Genomic DNA, 24,522 nt, shown 5'->3' with positions numbered 1-24,522 from the left:
ACACTATAGCATCACACTCATCACATCTCTCACACACACACACACACACACACACACACACACACACACACACACACACACACACGAAACGCTGATGCCTCTGCAAAGACAGTAATTAGGGAATGACTCAAAACACAGTGAGCTATAGTCTGTGTTAGTGAGGGGATTTCAACAGAGATTCTGTTCCTGAGGCAGTCACCTTAACTAGGCATTCTGGCAGATCCAGAAACATAAAGAACTGTGTGTGAACCTGTGGTCAGACAAGGCTGCACTTTGTTATAAAGCTTGCTGACCAGTGTATCTGCACAGTGTTGCATTCAACTGCGATAGTGAAGACCAGGCATCTACAACTTAGAAACTAATGAGATAATACAGGACATCCTATTATCGTTTACGTCTTGCGTATCTCCTTTTCGCTGCTGTGCCGCAAGCTTTCCGTGTTTAAGTGATCCAGTGAACATGTGCGGATTTCAACTGGGCCTTCTGGTAGATAATGAAAACACAAGGAATAGTGGAAGAGCCTCCTATCGTGAACCCCATAGAAATGTGCAGCTTCATAAGCTTTCTACATGGGAAAGAACCTTGCGATGGTTTTCAACAGGGCAGGTGGACAGAGAGTTGTCATATTAGAGCAGGCCTTCCTTTCAGATCTAGAAACATTAAGAATTGTTTAAGGTGAATGAGGCCATGAGGTTGCACTTTGTTATAAAGCTTTTTGAGAAAACATACAGAGAGACACACATCCGCACGCATTCAGCTGCGGTGCAATGGGGGCTTTTATAACTTGGATAAATTGTCTATTATTTATTTATTTATTTATTGTCTACATTACTTTTTCCATTTTTCACAGCATTTTATGATGAACAGACTCACAGAAATGCTCCAAAATGACCATGAATTAAATGTTTTCCATAGAAAGTCTTTTTGTTTTTGTTTTTTACTATTTAGGAGCTACAAGATTTTGCTCCAACAGTGGACAGCAATGACATTTTCATGCCATTTTGTTTCACAGTGATTCAGTGATTAATAAGCATGAAAATGTACTGCTATAAGAGAAAGTGTTTTAATTGTATTAGAGTGGGGTTTTATTGCAGTGTATGTATAACCCCAGCGCCTCCTTTGCCTGGAACATTTACTAATGCTATACCGGAGCAGATTTTGTAGAAGGCTCTTTATAGAGCCTATAACTATCTCCAAAACCTGAGTGTCTGCACGGCTGTATGAACTATAGAACCCATAACCCTGCGGCTGTGTCTATTTACCCTAATGTTATACGGGGACGGCACACTCGCTGCTGAGGAAAAAAAAAAAAGATTTAAACATTTATATGACTTTACAACAATATTCTATAACTTTTCACGTGCACGAGCTTCTGTGGTTGTAGTGAACAGTACAAGTGCAAAGCTGGCAGGTTTCTGGATCTGAAATAAGCAGATACAGGTGAGTGAGGGTGCACTTGGTTTATGAAGGGCTCTGACCAAAAATGGCATTCGCATTTTAACACCAGTGGCATTTTTAACATGTTACTCAAAAAAAAAGAAAAAAAAAAGGGCCAGCTGCAGTCATATGGCGGTGAGAGTAATGACTGAGACTCCCACACACACACACACACACACACACACAGGCGTACGTACGCGCCCCTCGGTGGGACCGGTGTAGACTCTAACGTCCGGGGAGAACTAACGGTAACAGTAACGACTACATCTACTACCGTTATTCGGTGCTAATTACGGACAGTGTGGACTCTCAGCACAGACTCCACTCTGTAACTTGTGCTCTGGTAGCTGCTCCATGCGCACTGACCAATTTACATTCCACCGGGCAACAGCACGAAAAGTCACACGGAGGGCGGACAAGCCTAAACTGCAGCACCTTTTTCAGGAGCGGGTCGTGTTTTCAGCTCTCTCACACTCTTAGCTAGTGAATCTTAAGCAGAAGTGCGGGCTCTGCTGAGTTTGCTAATGCTAAACAACCGTATTACTCCACTTGTTCTACCTGACAGTGTCCCGTCTTATTTGGATTTCAGTCACGGTGAACACATCCTTATCCTTATCCACACACACACACACACACACACACGTCTCCACCCATTTCTTGCAGCCGCTCTTAAACACGGCTAGGCGGAGAGCAATGTGTGACCGGCTAACGATCCAGTAACTTCCATTCAAATATGTGGTCGGTTATTTATAGCTAACGGCCATCGATTACCGCCGATACCCTCAGCTCTGAGCTCCGAAAACAAGACGAGCGAAAAGTTCAAGTTAGTTTGTCTTCACGCAGAAACACTACAGATGCTAGTACCCCCCGCGCGCGCGCACACACACACACACACACACACACACACACACACAGAATGCCTATTATTAGCAGACAAAACACCTCAGTGTTGGGAGCGCATCGTTATCGCTGCTGCTGCTGTTGGAGAAAGCAAAGTCAGTGAAAGTGCACCTACTTGAGCCGAGGAAACAGTCCGTAAGCCTTCTGAAACAGCTTGTTGAAGGCGGACCATCTTCCATGTCTGATCCAAAGAGCAAAAGAAAGGAGGGGGAAGAGGAGAGGAGAGGAGAGACAGAAAGAAGGAAGGCAGTCCGGGTGTTAATGCAGCGATCCGAGTGAGAAAGGCGCTGAGGAGGTCCTGCTACTCCAGGAGAGGAGCCGATGAAATCGCCGGGCTCTCTCACACACTCAGTCACTCACTCTCTCACACACATACATACACACACACACACACACACACACACACACACACTCCCCCTCGTCGCTGTAGTGATACGACTTGCCTCGCCGTGGCAGCCCAGTAAAAAAAAACCTTGTAAAAACGGAACGGGGAAGCGGACTGAGCGTGGCGATGAGCCCGAACATTAACTGTAGTGAGTTAGCCTAGCCGTGTGCTAGAGCGATGCCTGCTGTCGCTCACGCCGAGGCTGCACGCTCCTTCCCCGGCTGCGGTTCCGCTGAGCTGCCGCTAATGGAGCCGAGCCCAGCCGCCCTCCGGAGACACACTGCTGTAGTAGGAGCGCGCGTGTGTGTGTGTGTGTGTCGTCTCCGGTTCCTATACTCGTGTAGAGTTTTTCCCTGTTCGTCAGGGGGCTGCTGGGGGCGTGAGGGGAGTGATTTCTCAGGGTTGGTCATCCTCTGGTTTTATACGCGGTGAGGCAGGACGTTCTCGGAGTTGCTTGACATGAACGCGGCGGAACAGAGCTGCTCCCGACAGTATCGGACGGTTCCTGAAACACGGTGGTGGTTTCGCTCCGTTTCTGATCCCATTCATGATTTTTGAGCAAGAGCTTAGACACAAGAGCTTGCGTGTGAGCCGCTCGCTTACTAGCTGAATGGAAACGGACCTCGGCTCATCTAGCTGAGCAATGTTCCGGCGTGATTGTGGACGTGAGCTCTCGAAATTATGTGACTTTTATATTTTATTGTATTATTTATTTACCTTTTTTTTTTGCTGAAAAGCCCCACTTTAGAGAACGGGTGAAAGCGTTTCTGTGCTCGCCACACCCATACAAGTCTGATTAAATGGAGCCATAAGTAAGAAATCAACTGTTTGCTAGCGCTGCAGCAGGAGCTCTGATGCTGCTCTTTACGTCAGCACGCGTCAATGTGCGCGCGCGCGCGCGAGCGTGTGTGTGTGTGTGTGTGTGTGTGTGTGTGTGTGTGTGTGTGAGAGAGAGAGAGAGAGAGAGAGAGAGAAAGTCAGAGAATGTGCGTATGCCACGCACCTAGTAAACCTAGTAAGTATTTTGACACATAGCGTCTCTGCTGCGTATAAAAGAGGGACTAAGCCAACTAGTGCATTATAAACACACCAGGTTATAATGTAGATTACACAATGTGCAATGACCCCATGCAGAACACGCCAGGCCTAAATGCAGGAACACACTCATCCACTGCTTTATGGTTGGTCCAGGCCTTTATAGGAGGTTTTCCCACAGATCTCTCAAAGAGATTCGCAACGGCTGATTAAGATGTAGTTGAGTCTATTTGCCCTGCTCAAGGACGACTTACAGCATTTACAAGGCTGCTATTCTTCACCAGCAGACTCAAGCAGTGCACACAGGCCTTTCCTGCAATGACGGGTCATGGTATGAGACCCCTGGGCACAGTCTTTGGAGGTCCCACCCCCATGCATTAGGCCTCTTTAATAATACCAGTTACAGAAAAAAATCAATGAAATAAAAAAATCAACAATTTATTTTCCACTGGGTTTCTACATGCTGATGGATACACGCAAATTAAGATAAAATAATATAAGATAGTCCTTTATTAGTCCCGCAGTGGGGACGTTCTCAGTGTCACAGCAGAAAGGGATAGCAAGACACTCAGTTACAAAAATTTAGATAAATAATTTACACTATATACACAATATAAATAAGAATTTAAAAAAGCAATAACAATATTACAGTCAAAAAGTGTGTGTAGTTATTAGTGCGGGCCTGAGGAGCTTGTTGCTTCATTCTGTTTTTGCAAGGGTTGTTCCTGGACCTGTGGATGGTCCACACTCGAGAGTTTGGTGGGCAGTGTACATGGGTGCAAGCTACAGACATGGGATAATGCCTGAAGTATCCAGACCTGTATACTTTTAACATAATTACAGTGATAGAGTACAAAATGTGATTCAATAATATTCTATTTTCTGTGGTTAAAAAAAATATATATATATATTTGTATGGTTTTCCATTAGATTGTATCAATATCTTTTCAGTACCTCCAAAGTTAGCAAGCTAACATGATCACATAACCTTGCTGCACACATGCTTTCTTCAACTGTGTTAGGAGTTACCAGTCCCTGTTAAAAGGAAATGTGAAATAAATCTAGTTTATTTAATTATTGTTTAACCATGAACCCATAAAACAGAGAATGTAAATACTAGCCAGCTAACCGGTTTCCTCAAAATCAGGGGCTGATTATGTGTCAGTCGTGTCCTTACTAGCGCTTAAACATGCATTGAATTATTTCTTGGAAACACACTGCACACTGAGCTGCTCTCCCTTCTTTCAAACAGGAAATCAATGGTCAGAAATCAGCCAGTCAGGCTTTTATTAAATACAGAAATACTTTCTACTATATTAGAAATATTATTTGCATATCCTTGGGGCCTGTCCGTGTAGGTGATCCTGGGTGCAGAGTACCCAAAGCACCCACTAAAGCTCCACTATAGGTGTAGGGGCCTGAGGACAGTGTTTCCTCCTTTACTCCATTTATATTGTAATTTGTAAATATTCAAGAGCCATTCTTACATCTGCAGTGGATTTTCTCAAGTTTTTGAACTGCAACAGGCTTCACTGCCCCTGTACACCACCCCCTGGCCTGGTCAGTAATCCATCCCTGCATCCCTGCCCCGCGCTGTGTTTATTGACAGCATTACATTTACGCAGGGATGGCGGTCAAAATTGAAACAGTTATGGTAAAAGTGACACATTTACATGGAATCCTAATACATATCGCTGCTGTCAAATGAAAAACATGCATTTCCGTTTTTACCTGTTTTTAGTTTTCTCTATCCTTTGAACCCTGTAGCTGCCCCGTACCCTGTGTACATAATTCTGGATGAATGGACCAATAGAAATGCTCCAAATGGACTTGGAATTAAATCTTTGTACATTGACTTCCATAGAAAGTTACCATAGAAAGATTTGTTGGCGATAGCGATTCATATGTTTTTATTTCTGAAATGAGAAAATGGTAACATGACTTGTACAGTTATAACCCTTTCTAGCTCTCCTTTGAGATTCTGGTCAATGTTAACATGATTGCCTCACACAGTGCCTACAGATGGTGTACTTTCAGGTGTACTTTCATTCTGTGAAGCTCCTGTTCACATTCACATTCCAGTGCACATGCAGATCCGGTGACTGTCGAACATTTTCATGTTCATGAATTTTGCAATGACAGATTTTGCAATGCAGCCTCAGCTTTCTGTCCTTGGCTGAAAGAAGTGGAACCTGGTGTGGTTTTCTGTTCTTGTCTCCAATCTGCCTCAATGTTGGATGTGTTGTACCACAGATGTATAAAGGGGTTATGGGGTTACTGTAGCTTTTCTGTTAGCTCAAACCAGTCTGGGTAATCTCCATTGAGCTCTCTCATCAAGAAAGTGTTTCCATCTGCAGAACTGGATGTTTTCCCTTTATTGCACCATTCTGAATAAACTCGAACATGAATAAACTGTAGCTGCAGATCTTATTATACACTGTACTGCTGCCACTCAAGTAGCTGATTAAATGATTGCATGAATGTAGGTAAAGCTGAGCTGTACCTAATATAATGCTTGGTAAGTCCATGATATTTTTCTACAAATGTTAAATTATTGTATTCATACATAATGCTTTATACTTGTTAAATAAAACATTTTGTTATAAGAATAATACATACAGTAATTGTGCAAATGTTAGGGCACCCTTTAAGTTGCCTGACTTTTGTAGGCTCAAGCTGGCTTGTTAGAACTGGTAAGGCAGGTCAAGAATTGTCATTAAGAATTGTCAGCTGATGACAATACCAGGGCATAATCATTTCTTTTACTCTTTAAACCTTGCGCTATTGCTGAACAACGCTCAGCTAACACTCAGCTCCTCTATGAAGTTGGCTGAGGATCTGAAAATGAAGTTAATGAATGCCTACAAAGCAGAGAAAAACAAATAAAAAATATAAAAACAGTTCCAGCTTGCAAGTTCCACTGAATGTCATTAAGAAATTACAGTTACAGGAATAGTTGAAGTCAAAACAAAATCTCAGAACAAAAAAAAAACAAACCCCCCCCCCCCAAAAACTCCTGATAGAACTGGATAGAACTTTTACACTGGTGAGAAGGACAAAGCAAACCCCCAGATGATAGTAAAGGACCAACATGAAGGTATAGCTGACAAAGGAATAGCAGTGCACCATTCTACTGTGCAGAACTGCTCGTACAAACAGCAGGAATACTTAAATGCAATCTTAGCACAAAACAATGAGTTCATAAACTATAAAGTTACCATGCTTTACACTTCAATAATCATAAATATTTATCCAGTCGTATACAGACGTTTGGACACCCCTGGTCAAAGGACATTTTGGTGTTCTGAGTGAAAATAAGGGGATAAATCTTCTACAAAGATTGTAGAGCACAAATTCGATGTATTTGTTAAAAAAGTGGAGAAAGACTAAACACATAAAATGTACCATAATCTTTGTACATATTTAATACTCGCTATATGAGAAAGTAAGCAAATAAACATGTACATATAAACGTTTGGGCACATATAAAAATACATATGCACTTAATATCTACACACATTTGTACGGCATGTTGAACTATTTGGAAAAATCAAGAGTCTTTAATACCTAATATAACTAAAGGTGACTGGCAGCCAACGCCCATCTAACGGTCCAGGCAAGACATGCCCATTCGTTTGAGTTGAATTAAGATTATTTTCATGCAATTGATCATCACAGGCTGATTAAGTAAACTGTGTGTAAACTGTGGGTTTGCCCATACGGATCAAGAACTTGCAGACTCATGCGGTGTTATTAATCTGCTTCTGCTTGCACGAGGACTTTCAGTTGGTTGTTTAAACATGCAGCAGTTTGCCATGCAGTCCTTTGTAATTATCACAGGGGTTTGGTTTCTGTTCCATGGGTCTTTTTTAACTCTGAGGTTTATTCAAAGGATTTCCTGTATCATTTTGACGTCCCATTGACGTCTTTGGGGCCCCACACAGTTTCCAAAACGTTGAAATATTTCTTTGACTGCTAGGCACATCTGAACGTTCAGACTCCGGAGTCAGTGGACGGATTTGTCGGCTGCAAAGTGTTTCTTCATTGTATGGAACTATTTACCCATCTGAGGGACACTTAATGAAAGATTCAGTCCAGCTGGAAGGCGAGCGGTGTGTGTGTGTGTGTGATGCGTTCCTGTCAGCTTGTAGTGACTGCTGAAAGAGATACCAGACTAATAACATTGAACTTGATTAATTAAAATGGAAAATGGATCAAAAGTTCTTATAAACCTGGTTTGTAGGCCACGGTGTGGGACAAAGATATCAGTCATGTTTTTTTTTTGTACAGTCAGGCTCAGGAAGAGGAAGTTTCCTACAGAATTAAATCTCCATAAGATTAAGGTGACAATCATTGGGGGGCAGATGTTTCTTCTACGGATAAGCCACGTCAAATCAACTCACAGAGTGATTCCTTCAACCATTTTTTGCAGCTATCTTTAGCCTAAATACGCTGAATAATAGAGAGGGTTGTATCTTTTACCGATTTTACCATAATATTTTCCTTTTACTTCAGTAATGTTTTCACTTGCCTACTACACGATTTGTAGAAAGCTGAAACCCACAGGATATGAAAGACACATTTCTATATGAGGGCACCATGTATCTTATCCATGCGTAGTCCTGAACCAAAACACATGACATAGTTTGATATTTTATGCATGAATACTTGCTCTTTGCCGTCTCTGTGAAGTCACTTCAGGATTTAGGGTAGAATATGGTACAACCCAACAATTAAAAATATCTTGTTAGATAAAGATTATTATTATTATTTTCTATACAAACAATCTGCACACCTCTGCTACACATGAAAACGTGATCTTTGAGAGAAACTACCATGTGGTGCAAGTGCAGAATGTTACAACTTACCCAGAAGAATTTAACAGGCTTTTTAAAAACACAGTTAAAGCTTAAACCATCAAATATTGCCAGAAAATTCTAATTCTTAAAAAGGCAAAATACCTTCTGACCTATTTAAATATATATATTTTTATTGCTCACAGCAGTAATTATTATGCATTTCATTTGTTATATATTACTGATATTATTTAAGCATTATTTAAGATCAATCAATATGTAATTATTGCACTGCTTTTGTAGTGATAATAAAACAGTTCAGGAAGGAAATAATCAAAAAAATTTTTTTTTTCAATTGCTATGGAGGTGAAAAAAATAGCATTTTGCACTGTTGTGCATTGTGCTCTCCTTCACATTGTGCAATAAAGGGCTAATATAAAAAAAAAATAGGAAAATGTTCCATATAGGACTGCAAAAACACGGATTCTATTCATGTCAAAAAGACATTTGCCTGCCTCTTCAGCCTAAAGCATCAAGCCCCACCTATTCACGCTCAAGTTATAAGAAGAGTTTCAGCCTAGAGAGCCAATAAGAACAAGACATCATTCAAAAATGTTTATTTTTTTTGTATATAAAACAACACGGGTATGCAAGACAAATGTAGAGCATGAGACCTTTAAAAGTTGTCGAGAGAGCAGAGGTAAGGATTATGAGTCATGCATCCTTCAAAGTCCTGCACAAACACAGCTCTCAACAAATCCTTCATAGCACTCTGTATGTCGGATCATTAGGCATGCAAAATTGCAAATAAAGAAATCTCGAGCCATTTACTTTTGTATTAAAACAGACTTTCTGCACCTCATTGCCTCTGCCACAAAACCATGCTGTCAATAGACATGTACTGCAGTATTGCTACAAAGAGAATGACAGGGTAATAATCATGTGTGGAGGAACCTTCTCTATAACAAACTGAGCCACCACATCAAAGCGGAGCAGAAGTGATGTGGGTGGGAACTCACCACTGCTCCGCGCTGATGCATTAAGAAAATGTAAAACAGAAAATGTCAGCCGGGCCTTTGTTGAGCGTGACATAAAAGAGCTATTTTATGTCATTTTCCTCTTTTATGTTATATCCCTCCTTCTCCTGTTATTAAGCGCCCTGTGTGGAGCCTCATAATGAGGATTCGCTGGCGAGACGGTGGTTATGATGTCATCTTCCTCTGTTTAGGTTTCACAAAGCTGTGTGTCTATTATGACCTAACCTTATTCCTCTAAACATCAGTGAGATGCCAGGTTCTGACCAGTGAAAGAATACGGAGCAGTGTGCAATAGGATGTGGCAGCTGCCGAGATCTAATCATGGCCAGATTCTGCAAACAAAGCATTCATTTAATCCCAGAAATCACTGCACAGTGAATTCAATTACACCTGCCTATTTTACTGGTGACGCATTCGCTTGAATCTGTGTCACTGTGTTTTCTGTATCTTAGACAACTATCGAAACTTCTAGACCTGGTTCACACGGCCTAAGCTCCAAGGCATTTTTTTATTTGACGTTTTGATCAACCCTTAAATGATAATTTTCCAGAAGTGTTCTTCTTATTTGTAGGATATGCACATACAGTAAGTTGGCATCTGGTATTATGCTTATTTTGTATATCTTATTTTTGCTTTTAGTTAAATCACATTTGCCTTTAGCGTTTCTGAAGATGTTTTGAGTGTAATCAGTTTTAGGTTTATAGAAAAATCTGATCTCTTATATTGAGCTTGTGCAGTCCTGTGTCAGTATTTCTATATTACCGCACATGTGCCCCTTTATCTGTCAGAGCAGTGGCCTTAAACCATACTCTAGTGAAAGTATGATCACTTCAAATAAAAAATGACCCTAGCAAATGTATATTCCCAAAAAAAGCATCAGATAAAAAAAGTCCAAAGTAGTAACTTATAGAACTGCAACTGAACTTCATAGTACATCTACCATCTAATAGTATAGAAATACTCGAAGGTAGCATTCTACACAATGCGATCCAGTATAAACAGAACAGCACTACAAAGAAGGACATTGTGCAGATGATAATATAATTGTAATATTTGCTCATATATTTACATATCATTTTACTATAATTTTTTTGTTTATTACCACAAACATGCTTACATTGCTTAAATGTAAAAAAAAAAACAATACATATATTTAAAAAAAACATTTTTTTTATAGATTTTTAAGGAAATCAATTAAAATGTTCTAATGGATTCATCAAAATGTCATTGGTGATCTGCTAGCAACATTATCCAGCTATATATATAGAGAGAGAGACCTGAGACCTAACAGAAAATATTCAGTTATACCATATGGACAAAATTATTGAGACACCTGCTCATTCCTTCTGAAATCAAGGATTAAAAAAAGAGTGAAGTCTCCACTGTCCAGGGAAGGCTTTCTACTAAATTGTGAAGCATTGCCAAGAGGATTTGATTGCATTCATCGACAAGACAATTAGGACTCCTCCAGAGAGTCCTATTCTATTGGCAGTATTTTTCTACAGGGACTAGATAAGCTGTGTGTGTATGCGTTGACTTATCTGTGCCAGTAATGGGTGCAACTTAAAGTAGTGAATGCATTCGTTAGAAAGAGTGTCCACAAACATTTGAACATATATAGTGAGTTCTATGCTACTTCATATATATGCTAGTTCTATGCTAGGCTAAAAGCTAACATTGACTGGCTTCTTCTTGTCTTCTCCAGTGTCCTCTCTCTTAAAAACAAGCTGGATGACCTCAGTTTACAGTTTACCACACATGAGCTCAGAGACTGCTACGTTTTTGCTCTTATATAGGCACAATTCCAGATGACGCTGTTTAGGTAGCCAGGCTAACCACACACCACACCAACAGGGTAGCATGAATGGTGCAGGAACAATTGTAGAAATGGCCATGTAAAACTACATATAGGCAATTTTTACCCGATCCAAAGTCCCATGCTTACCATTTATTTACATTTACATTTACGGCATTTAGCAGACGCTCTTATCCAGAGCGACTTACAAAAGTGCTTTGCTATTTACCCAAAAAAGAAAGATTTCGACATTGACATTTTATACATCAGAGAACAGTTTTACATATTCAATAAGTGCATTTTTTGGGCAGCTTTAAGTTAATCACAACACTCAAGCAGAAAAACGAGAACTGAGATGTGGGAGGATAATCCATTCTAGCAGCACTCACTTAACAAACGTCAGTTTGTTATTTATATGTTACCAGAACTGGGGTTGGTAAAGTCTGACCCCCCTAATTTAACTTTAAAACCCCACCTGACATGTGGTACGCAGTTTCTGACGTAAACACATTGTAAAATATGTGCTTCCAGCTGTGCCACTGTTGCATAAAAGTCTACCCCACTGAATGTATATATTCTCTTAGTTAATTAAGCTACCATTAACATTCTCATTAGCTCCTTCACTTCTGAAAACATTTTGACCAATATCTTGTTTTTTCAGTCCTCGTTGTGTCAAAGATCACTGTAAATCAACTGAAGTAATGTAGAGAGTAAGTGCTTTGACCACACCATGAAGTTTGAATTGAATGTGAAAAGTGGTAGTAGGGCAAATGTCTCAAGGTTCTAGCAAGCAAGGCCATGGAGCTAGCTACAATCTGGCTCCAAAACACCCTGATAACAAGGCAGAACTGTATAAACTGCAGAACTTCCAACAACAAAAAAAGCTTAGCAGTTTAGCTTACTGATATAAGTCAAATGCCACACATCACTTGAGAAGAGCTCATGCTCAATGATATTATAAATATTATAGTATATATGTCACTAAAATTTAAACAGCTGGATTGCATTCATACAATAAATCTAAGGGACTTCAATAAATTTAGAGAGTCAATAGAGTTGACAGGATGCCATACTCTAGAAACCCTTTTTAGTACTATGCACTAAACCCAGGGTTTAAAACAGCCTGGGCAGAAACACAAGACTATACCAATAAATTGGACCTTGGACAAGACTCCCATCACTACATTCATCTACCTCTGTAATATCTGCCAATAAACCAGACCACAATTGTAAATGTAAAAAGTCATCACACCATTTATTACACAATCTTGTATTTGCATTCTTCAGCGGACAAGAATTTTAAGAATTAGTTTTGATAGAAAATAAAAACTACCAGATTAAATTCTATTGCCATTGGCTACAGAGTTTTCAGTTTAAAAAAGAAATGAATAAGCATAAAAAAAATATTTTATCTGACAATTATTCTTGTTTGTCTTTAACCTGTTTATGCGAAAACATTTAAAAACAGATCCAGATTTGTAAACATGTTTTAATTAAAAAAATCTTTTATTAAAAAGTTACAGAAATGTCCACGTTTGCAGTGGACAAATGCATGAAAGGGTTAAAAGAGATAGCTTTCAGTTGTATCTTTAACCCCACACAGTATTCAAATTATTGTAGACACTAGCTGAATCAGGTGTGCAGGACTGGGGCTAGAACTCTGCAGGAGGGTAGGGGCGAGTGTGTGGAGGCTGGGGCGGGGGAGTTGGGGTGAAGGGCTGGAACATATGGAAGTCATTTATAATGCAATAACTACAGCTTTGCTTATATGCTTGTGTTAGCAGTGAAGTAGGCATTAGCGATCTTTATTTGTTGGCGAAACAAAAGGAAGTGGAAGACTTGTGCACCCAAGACCAACAGAGGCCCTGTTCCACCATGGAAAGCAACGAAAACAAAGTTATTATTCAGCTTATTTTCCTTCTATGATTTGTCAAGCGCAGTGCATTTCCTCTCCCTGTGAACTGAATACATTGGTGGTGGTACACAGTGTGTGCACTGCGCTGTTTGTGTAAAGCAAGGATATTGCAGTAAATTCATGAAAGGCCCTGGACAACAGCGGTTGATTCACTAATGTAGAAACTGCTGTAAATTTACAGTAGCAGTTCTCTAAAGATCCACAGTATTCCAGCAGACAGTTGTGTTCTGGGAGATACAGGTCAAGCTTACACTCAAAGAAGGTAAAGTGTTGGATTTTACAGTAATGAGATGCTAATTTGTGGAGCATGCTGGGAAAGTTACAACACATACATTTACATCAGCCTGTGCATTAATACTGCAGCACCGGGGACGGAACTAACCCAGCCTTCCTTGCAATATAGTTACTGTTTTGACATTAGTTTTTTTTCTACTGATCTATAGCTGCTTCAATGTGGCAAGACTAGTCTGTCTGTGCTGATACCAATAAACATTTATAAAATATAAAAATTTGGATTACATCTACCTGGGTTAGCATTACTCAGCACTGCAGAGAATTATGATTTTTTTATCTGTTTTATTTATTTTGCTTTAATTTGTTTTTTCTGTTTTTCTGTTCATTCTAATTTTGGTTATATTTCTCATTGAATTGATGTCTACTATTTTTGTATTTTATATCTTTTTTGCCTGATTTGATTGACTGATTGATTGATTGATTTCTATAAGGATGTAAATAATTTGTGACTAATATAGATAATTAAATGCAGATATTTTAGTGCAGTTGCCCAGTGTTACCTAAACTCTCAAAGCTCAATAATCACAAACTCAATTTTAAGTTTTATGGCTGTCAGTCAAATATCAGTCCAATCCAAACTGATCTGAACAAATCTGTTCAATGCTGATTTTTTAAGCAATTATCAGTCAACAGCAATAAAACCGATCACGATTACATTATTTTTAATGATGATTTCATCATGTCTCTCTAACATTTCAACATGCTATAACATACCAGGATGTACTCTTTTGCGTTTCAGACAGTTAACTGCGAAATGTCAGCTGAAATGTTAAAGTAGCTCAAATTGAAATCATGAGCAATATTTTCCACTAACTTCAATACTAAAACCAGTACTAAATCAGTTTAGATTTAAATCTACAATAAACTACAGTACTGTGTATCATTCTGTAAATATGCATTACAGTCTGCTTCACAGGTTTAAAATAATCAAGAGGACACACAGACACATAAACCTAAAACCAAAAGAAAAAACAGGTCTAGAACAATGAACAGATCTCTAGATGATTCCTGATAATTGAGAAAGCTCTCATCAAGAACATCAAGAATTGTCTTCAATTATAATAATAAACATAACAGTGTTTCAAAAGTGGAGATCAAACTACGAAGCACTTTATGCTGTATCATTTCATTTAAATTTCTTGGAAAACTCAACAAAGCACCTAATATGAGCATTTGCTGTAAACGTACCCTATTACTGTAAGTAAAACAGCAACAAATGTTCATAAGACGAGAGACAATTCCAAACTTGGAAGATAACAAACTGAGTTTGAGAATTCAAGAGCCACAAATTCTAGTAAAAAAAAGAGATTAGTTTGATAAAATGCAGCAAGAAACAAACAAGATGAAAAACAAATATTAAATGAATGAACTATTTGATAAACATACATTATCAATGTAGAATCAACTGTACCAATGATTACATTTACTGGACAGTGGACATGTTCTATTCAGATCATTATTTGTGTGACAGTGTGTTTTTTTAAACGCTACCATGATGGTATCTGCTCTTAAAGACCACAGTTAAGGGATTATCTGGCAGAGGTTTTGCACATTCGTTAAAACTGGGGAATGTATCCCTGTCATAGCAGTTTACTGAAGAATGGAAGTATACAAAAATAGACGTTAGATCTGAGCCGAGACGAAGTATTTCAAATACATTATTCTTAGATGATATTTAAATGACAAATAAATCCTCTGGATCCTCAGAACAGAAGCACCCTTCTGATTCTACAGGAAAAATGAATGAAGTCAGGAATGTGTACAATTCATTCATGGACACCAAGCTTGTTCCTCATGGTTGCTTGTGTGGGCCAGCACTGTTACCACAGCAGCAGTAAAAGTATGCTATGAATTCAGAAGAATGCCATTCATTTACTGAGGTTCCAACCCTGCAGTGCTGACCTGGGCCACCCTTTGTGTGCCATCAAAGTGATACTGCACTATGTTTTGCCACCAAGCTCTATATTATCACTGCTGTGACTGAAACCTGAACATAGTCTCTGAATCCTCTGAATGTCTTGGAAATCATTACCACAAAGTTGACGTTGCTCCTGTGTTCGATTTGCTGTCATTATATTAATTACAGTGTTAAAGCTGCAATGCTGCAGAGGACTTCTAAATATTTGATATTGCTGTTTCTCAGTTCAGGGAGGTTTATGACGGCATTTGTTAGCAGTTTATGAACCCTGCATTAACAACAAAAACTGGGACAAGATTTTTGCATTCAGGTTAAGACGAGATCTATTATTATTATCCAGGTGGATAATACTAGCATGTTGTTTTAAAAGCTGTGATCAGTGAAGCAGACATCCGCATACCTTTATTTCCAAAACAGAAATCATATTTTCAACAGAAATCATCTTTTTTTATGTGCCCCAATAAGCCAGTGAATAACATTTCTCTCATTACAATGTCACCCACCGGTCAAAAGGTGGCATATACATATTAGGCAGCAAGTAAACAGTCAGTTCTTGAAGTTGATGAGTTGGAAGCAGGAATCATTATTCATAAGGATCTGGGCCACTTTGACAAAGGCCAAACTGTGATGGCTTGACGACAGTGTTAGGACATCTCGGAAATGGCAGGCAGGTCTTGTGGGGTGTTCCTGGCATCCAGGAAACGTGGTCCAAGAGAGGATGACCGGTGAACCAGCGGCAGGGACAATGATGCCTAAGGCTCACTGATGCAATGTATGGAGGCCCCACCTCACAATTTACAAGACTTCTTAAAGGTTTTGCTGCTAATGTCTTGGTGTCAGATACCACAGGACAGAGGTTTGTGGAGTCTGTGCCTTAACAGGGTTAGAACTGTTTTGGTGCCACGAGGGGGTCCTACAGAATGTTAGGCTGGTGGTACTCTCAACAAGTAGCGTACAGCAGACAACAAGTGTTCAGCATATAGATCATCCCAGATGCCTTCTCCTCATGACGCTGCTTGAGAGAATGTCAAGAATCCACAAAAAACTGTATTCAGACAAAATAGCAACAGTTATTCATTCTATCTGTTACAGGATTATACGATACATACAGTTTTGTGCAAAGGTTCTGCTTGTTAAAGCTCCATATCATATCAGATTAGATGCAAGTAAAAATAAATACAGCAATCAGCAAAAATTCCTCATTTTGAAGAAAATACACTAAATGAACATAAGTATTGGGACACCTCTCATTCATTGTTTATTCCAAAATCCTGCTTCTGTTAAAGTAACTGTCTCTACTGTGCATGGAAGACTTTCTGGCCAAGACAGCACACCATTTCCAGTTACACGGATTACAACATCAAGCATAACAAATGAACATCAGACAATCTGAATGACCATATTCAAAACAAATGCAGAAAAAAATACATAATCCAAACATAAAACCCATCTTAAGAATAACAATTGCATGGTTCGGTTATACAGTTTTTTTTTTAACTCACTCAAGGAGACAAAATCATTAAGCTGTCATTTGTTCTGAAAGTTAGTCCATGACCATGGTGCAAAAGAAGAGAAAGAGTTTCCGTCCTATTGTAAATAAATCTTGAGTACCTCATAAAGCAGTCTTCTAGATGAGCAAGCAGTTATTGATAAGTGATAAAAATAACACAAACACGAAGGATGTTTACCCAACTAAGCTTTGTAAATAAAGATATACCAATGTTGCTGTCTCCTTACACTTAACGAAGGCCAAGAAACTAGATGATAAAGCACACAGTGTTTGAGACAATGAGGTTGATATAAAAAGTGAAGAACTGTGATACACTGGCTCTAACTGGCTGTGTAAGCTTGCATGTTAATAATACCCCATAATTGAATAATAGCTTTTACAAATGTGTTTCGAGCTGCAAAATTCAGGCAAGTCCTACTGTAATAATAAAAACCCAGTCTAATCTTCAGTTTCTTCTACTAGAATGTGAGACTTCTTCTACTAGAATGTGAGAATTTGCTGCATTCAGCAATAGGAGCGTCAGTGAGGTCAGGATATATTGGTAATGCTTCTCTACAGGGACTACACAAGCTGTGTGTCAACAATGGATGCAACTGAAAGTAGCTGGATACGTTCATTAGCAGGGGTATCCACAAACCTTTGGACATAGTAGTGGATATTTTGTGAACTAAACAGAACACAGAGCCCCAGTCAGCGTGTGGATGTGCTCAATTCCATCACCAGCTCACCCGATTTAACATTGTTAAGCACTGATTTCCCAAACCAGGTGTTGGATAATAACTACAAGTAGTACAATAAAGTATTTAAATGATACTATACTCTAGTGAGGAGGAAAGGTTTTGATAAAGACAATGAAGTTAAACCACTCATTTTTGAATTAATGTTAATTAGATTTAGTGATGTTCTGAACAAAAAAAAAAACAATAAATGAACCAACTTTGAAGGTCTAAAAAATAAAGATATTTTTTTCTTTCACTTCAGAATTTCTTTTCAGTAATGCTCCAGTAATGTATCTGAAACCATCTTAAATTGTTAAATAGTAATAATAGAATTGCTTATGTACTTTCAACCCCTGCAATTATAATGAGTGAATTAGAACTGATGCAGACATATTGAGACAATACAATTCCATCATCTATTACATTGAGGAATAAGTCAATTTTTGGTAAAATCAGACTTAGTGTCATTGCCAACAGTGGCCCTCCAAGCAACTTCTAGGTTGGGCTAGGGTTTACAGAATCCTTAAAAGACAAAATACAACTACCAATATGCTGGATATCTAACACCCTCCTGATGTTGAGACCTCATTGTACGAAGGAAAAATTGTAGTGAGAATTTAGAGATGAGTCTACTTCCAATAAAGTAGAGGTAGGGAGGGGAAAAATGCAATTTGTTCCTGAAACTAGTGTATATTCGCTTTATGCTGGTAGTAGGACGAATCCTGTAGATAACTATAGAGGCTCTCATCAAATGGATCAGTTGGAAAACCACAGTAATGGCACTCTTCTCTAAGGTCCTATGAGGCTGCAGAGATGCCATCATTACTACTACAGCTTGGTCTTGTGTTTTACATGACGAATGCAGCTGTACAATCTATATCTGAATGTCTCAGTCTTTGTGGCACTGGTTCTGGAAAGCAACAGTCATCAGGAAACAGCTAAACTGGCTTTACAGTGCTATTTAAATGCTTCATGATTATTTTGCACAGACAAATACAGTGTAATGCATTATATTTACTTTCCAGCCTAAATGGTACGTCAATCCAATAGTACGAACTCCTGGTCTAAGCTGAATTTCTCTATGACAGAATTACTTCAGAATGCCACCAGATCCTACGAATTAAGAGGTCATTAGCGGGAGGAAATATGATTGTTGCTACATCCATGCTAACAGCAGGCTAACATTTGCTTTAATGATGTCACTTTAACACTTATATAAAAACCCTAGCCACTGTTCTCTACTACTGCCAAAGCAGCTTAACTAACAACATTTGACAAAGCAGCAAGTGCGCAGCATTGCTAGAACTAGTTGTGTGTGTGTGTGTGTGTGTGTGTGTGTGTGTGTGTGTCACAGTCTGCATATTTAAATCATCTCTCATATCTAACAGCTGCCTTTGTCTTTTAGGTTGCTTACTATATATATATATATATATATATATATATATATATATATATATATATATATATACACACACACACACACTACATTCAGAAAAGTATTGGGTATTACAAAAGAGTTAGTCCTGCTTTAGAAGACTTTCTAATAGAGTGTCAATAGATTCGTGTTTATCTGCTCTAGAGAGTCCTATTATATTGATAATACTTTACAGGGACTAGACAAGCTGTGATCCCCTTAAAGTGGCTGAATACATATAGTGTATATACGCAAAATGGCAACCCGGCAGGACAACGATTTTTAATTCCAGTCATTTTGGACCATTTCTATTGGTCTATTTATCATGGACATTTGAAGTAAATTAATTTAATGCTTTTGGACCCGAACACACACACACACACATAGCAACTGCATCTTTTTGTAAACTCCTCCTTACAATGTGCTGCTGCAGCAGGTTACAGTCTTGCACTGCAGTCTGCAGTCTTTGTACGCGCTCTCAGAACACACACACACACAAGCACACACACACACACACACACACATTCTCTCTCTCCCTCTTTCTCTCTGAACGTCTGCTGTGACGATCCACAGGACAGCCGGAGCATTGACGTCAGAGACAGGCCTATGAAAAAAACGGGTCCCTTGGGGCTCGGGGAAGTTATGCTCATGTTCACAGCTCTGATAGCAACTATTTCAACTGCAACGATGCCCTGTTAGGAGTGAAGCGCTTCACTGTGTGAGCACTGGCTTTTATGCAGCCACCAAAAACAAAAACATTCAAAATCCTCCTCGGAAAAAGCAAAAAAAAATTGACCATGGCCCCCCAAAAAAAGAAAAAGAAAAAAAAGACACCCGTGACCGATTTTCTATGCAGAGCTGGCTTTAGTGAAGAGCATGCCATTGTGTTGCACTCTGCTGTTGCATTTTAGCATTTTCTGTTGGTTTTTTTTTTAATTATTATTTCTTGCAGTTTTGGAGCATCTAAGGCTTCTGCATAGCTGCAGGGACACACAGCCCAGGCGGTTTTGTTTTACTGTGGAGAAAAAAAAGCCTTTAATAAAAACAGAGCCTTTTGAAATGCAGTAATATAGTGAGTGGGTAAATGGGCCTGACGTACTGCTGATGCATATGGAGATTAGAGTGACGCTGAGTCAACGTTAAAGTGCTGCGTGTGTGTGCGCTGTAAAGAGCATATGAGCGGAAGGTTCCATAATGACAGAGCGGGAGGGGGGTCAGCTCTCCTAAATAATCTCTACAGTTCCTCCACTGTCACTGAAATCAAACCAGGATGGAGTTTATGCCATTCACATATTGTCAAACGCACAAGAGCCATATGCCCAATTTGCCCAAAAAGTCATTTGCCTGTGATCAGCTTAGGTGGAATCACCATCACATTCTTCCTGAAATGACCAATGGTCCTCCCATGTGGAAGACCCCAAAAGGCATCTGAAGAGAAATAGCACTGATGTTTCGTCATACGCCTTTTTTTTTACCCCTGAGAGAGAGAGGAAGAGAGAGAGACAGAGGGATGACTGGAAGACAGAAAGAGACTGAAACTCAAAAAGACACCAAAATGGGTGAATGAAAGAAAGAGAGAGAGAGAGAGCTGCGAGAGAGAGACAGAGAGAGAGAGAGAGTGAAAAAAAATAAGAGGCACAAAATGAGTTGAGGTGAACGTTGCAGTGGGAGGAACTGCAGAAAGCACATGAATCAAAAACCTATCTAAGCCAGCGATGGAGAAAAAAAAAGGACGAAAAAAAGAGAGCGGGGGAGGGAGGTATGGAGGGACGGAGAGAGAGGAAAGGAGGGGGGCTATCTGCGTCAGAGCTGCAGCCAATGCAGTGAGAGATGGGGCAAGCTGCAATGAGAGACGCTGTTACTGCCACTCAGCCAGGGCCTCCTGTCCCCACACTACAGGGAACTGGCACGCACTACTGCAGCTCCTACTGCTGGAACACACACACACACACCATCTTCATCAGTATAGAGGAGCACATGTACACGTTTAGACCAGTTCTCCTACAGAACAGCTGGAGAATAAATCATGATGAAGATTTAACATGAGCTTCTTCTGTTTTGTTAGCATAGGTAAAATAGGTAATACAGGTAAGAAAGCTAAGAAGTGGCTTTTAAAATGATTCATTAGTGACATTAACTTTGAAGTTGAAGTGCTAATGTGTTTGTTGTCTTAAGTTAAGCTTCTTTCTGCACCGGAGCCTCAAGGCCAGTGTACACTAGTGTTGTTACTGGTAGCTACACTAACCTCATAACTCCTGTTTAAAACTGAAGAGGTAAACTTCACACATCCTTTGACATTTAAGGGGGGGGAAAACCCTCTCAGAGTTTTTGAAGTTTCCTCCAAAAGACTCCCTCTTTTATCTCATATTCAGTTAAGTTCTTGCTCTTGACATATAAGGCACTGAATGCTCTGACCCCCCCCCCTTATTTCTGACTTGTTTCTCTCCACTGAGGCTTTTCCGTACTGGTCTCTTGGTGGTTCCATCCTATAAACTGGCTACTTTCGGGGGCAGATCCTTCAGTGTCATGACCCCCCAAGTTATGGAATGCTCTTCCTCTATCTCTCCGACTCTGCTCCTCCTGAAACCATTCAAACATTCTGCATTACTCTTTGCTTAAGGTTAAGGTGTGCATGACTGTGGAGAATAAAGATGACATTCTAGTTACTAGTACTGATGGCCGACAAAGAAGACTGGGTAATAAGGAAAGTATGAAGAGCAAAAAATTTCACTGGGCTTGGCAGTGAAGGCTCAGTGTGGTTTAGAGCAGTGGAGGCACGCTTCTTTATAGTGGACAAGCTAGACACTTCCTTTTATGATGTCATGAGAACCAAGAGGTCAGATAAATGACCGGCAGCAACATGGTAACATTGCAAATAGTACAAAAATGTAAAATTAGACACCACAGATATAAGGCTAGCAACTACAACTATAAGAAAGGGCAGCCTTTTCTGTTGGGATAGATGGTACATTTTTAAGCATGCATGTTTTAGATTTTCTAAGCAGGATAAAGGGACGTGTACAGTGCTGTCATAGGCATTTTTAATTTAGAAGAAATTACAGCAGATTAAATTACATCAGATTGATTTTTTAAGTAAAACACACACACACACACACACACACACACACACACACACACACACATAATTACCCCCCTTAGAATCTTAGAACTAGCAATGAACTCTACACATTTACTAGCTTGTGGTTTTAGCAACATGCCCCCAAAGTGATCAAAATAAAAATGTAATACAAACTGTACCCAAAACAAGCACACACACTATCCTCAGATTATTATTTGTTTTAGCAATTGCAGTTAAGCGATCTTAAAGTTGGCCTTTGGCTTTCTTGTTTAGCTCTGTTTTGTACTATTTTGCATTAAACAGGTAAAAAGCCACTGCTGAACAAAGCATCATCATGCTAACTAAACTGAAGAAATGTAGAAATTAAGAAATTGAAATTAAGACTGAGTAAACATTACAACCATTAACATCCATTACTGAGTTTTACATAGAAGGAAAAAAAGGTAAAAAAATAACTAAAGAATTATAAATAAACAAATCAGCAAATTTAAAAGAAACACAAAATACTCTGTCCCTCATTATGGGCTTTCAAGGGCTGAAATAAACAGGGAAGCACATCACAGCAGAACCACATACGCAGGCCTATGACTAAAATGATCCTTCTAATGAACAATAATAGTATAATAATTTTTACGATAAGTAATATTGTTAGTGTGAGTCAATAATTGTTGTGTAAGAAAAGTTTGTAATATGGTAGCAAGTCTCTAAACACAGTGAATTTAATTATTGCACTATACGGACAAAAACTATTGGGACATCTGCTTATTCATTGTTTCTTTTGAAATCAAGAGTGATTAAAAAAAGAGTGTATCCTGCTTTTGTTGGAGTAACTGTCTCTACTGTTGAGGGAAGGCTTTCTATTAGAATAAGAAGCATTGCCATAAGGATTTGATTGCATTCAGCAATAAGAGCATTAGTAAAGTCAGGATGTTGGATGATCACCACACCAGCGCCAACCATCATTCCAGAGAACACAGTTCCACTGCCTCACAGCTTAAAGCTGGGGGGCTTTATACACCACTAGCCCACGCCTGGAATTAGCCATGGTGCCATTAGGCTCATGCAATGGCAATACTTGTCTACAGGGACTAGATAAGCTATGTGAGTGCATTTGCACAGATCACACTGTTCTGCATGTACCGCATGTCAAGAAAAGTCATATGTTATTTTTACTCAGATTTTATAAATATGTTTCTGTGTTTTCATACAATGACAGTTTTCCTAAAATTTGATTTAGAAAAAATTGTATCGCAGTATATTGAATCGTAACCCATGTATCTTGTTATGCATTGTATCACCAGCTTGGTGCCAATACACAGCCCAATGAAATAATTTCGAACTTGTCCGTTGTACTATAACAACACCCAACTGCTGTTGGTTTGGTTTTGCTCTTCAGGTGGAGCTTTTTAGGCTTGATGGGAACCTTCTGTTAAGATAAGCAGATAAATGCAATTTCATCACAAAGTCAACAGTGAAAAAAGTCACGCCAGAACAGAGAGTCTTCAGATACTTCACTCAAGTACACTCTCAGCCTCGGTAGTGACAGATTTATACGTCTGCAAGGCCAGGATTTTTCCTTTCTTTGCACTGTTTTTGGGTCTTTATTGCTGTTGGCTGTGTTCATAAACGGTTGGGGAGAAATTAGGCTCTGCTGAAAGATCCAGTCACTCTGAACCTAATTGTAGAGTTGCTGTGCGTCAAAACCAGCCAAACACAAGGTTATTTGCCAAAATGTTGCAGTTGCCCTTTAGCAGGAGTAGCACTCCTCCAAGCACAGTCATAACACACTCTTTGGAATTGCTTTTGCTAGACTTTGGGATACCTGTGATTCATGAGACAGCTCACACAATAACAGGAGCCTTTGAGTTTGCTAATGCGCTTAAATGGAAACTTCTGCGATTTGAGTAATGCTGTTTATACACGGGAACGCTACAGCCCATGCCACTTCAGCAGCAGTCGTTTGCAGCTAATCAGGGTGGGCAAAAACACAACTTTGATTAACATATGACGCTGGCGCATTATAGTGGGCCTATAATTGGAGAGACTACAAAACGTCATTCGTTATTCATGCCGTCCCAGAGCACTTAACACAAGTTTCTCTATACATTTGCTTCCCACGTCACTGAGGAGCCCTCTCAGGACACTGTGCAGGACGTATGTTCACACACACACACACACACACACGCCATCCATCGAGATCAGTGACCTGGAATTTTTTCACACAGAGGCTGCTCCCAACCTCAATCTTTGCCCTCATTAACTTGGAGAGCTGATTATGATGATGAGTG

The 24,522-nt window shown here is 39.4% G+C and overlaps 1 protein-coding gene across 3 annotated transcripts in view; it reads right to left on the bottom strand.

Moving 5' to 3' along the window:
• The window catches only part of pde10a (phosphodiesterase 10A), a 115,239-nt gene that overhangs the window by 72,199 nt on the left and 18,518 nt on the right, over positions 1 to 24,522 (bottom strand). The window contains exon 1 of one of the 3 annotated variants that reach the window (XM_072677619.1): positions 2,453 to 2,583. The exons of the other annotated variants lie outside the window; for them this stretch is intronic. Coding sequence (XP_072533720.1) covers positions 2,453 to 2,516 — 64 coding nt within the window. The 5' untranslated portion in view covers positions 2,517 to 2,583. Of the gene's footprint in view, positions 1 to 2,452; positions 2,584 to 24,522 lie in introns of those variants that run through there. 3 annotated transcript variants of the gene reach the window in all.

The sequence above is a fragment of the Salminus brasiliensis genome, chromosome 4, assembly GCF_030463535.1.
Source record: "Salminus brasiliensis chromosome 4, fSalBra1.hap2, whole genome shotgun sequence".
NCBI classification, from domain to species: Eukaryota; Metazoa; Chordata; class Actinopteri; order Characiformes; family Bryconidae; genus Salminus; species Salminus brasiliensis.
The sequence above is the reverse complement of the archived record's forward strand: the minus strand, read 5'-3'. Positions and strand labels throughout refer to the sequence as shown.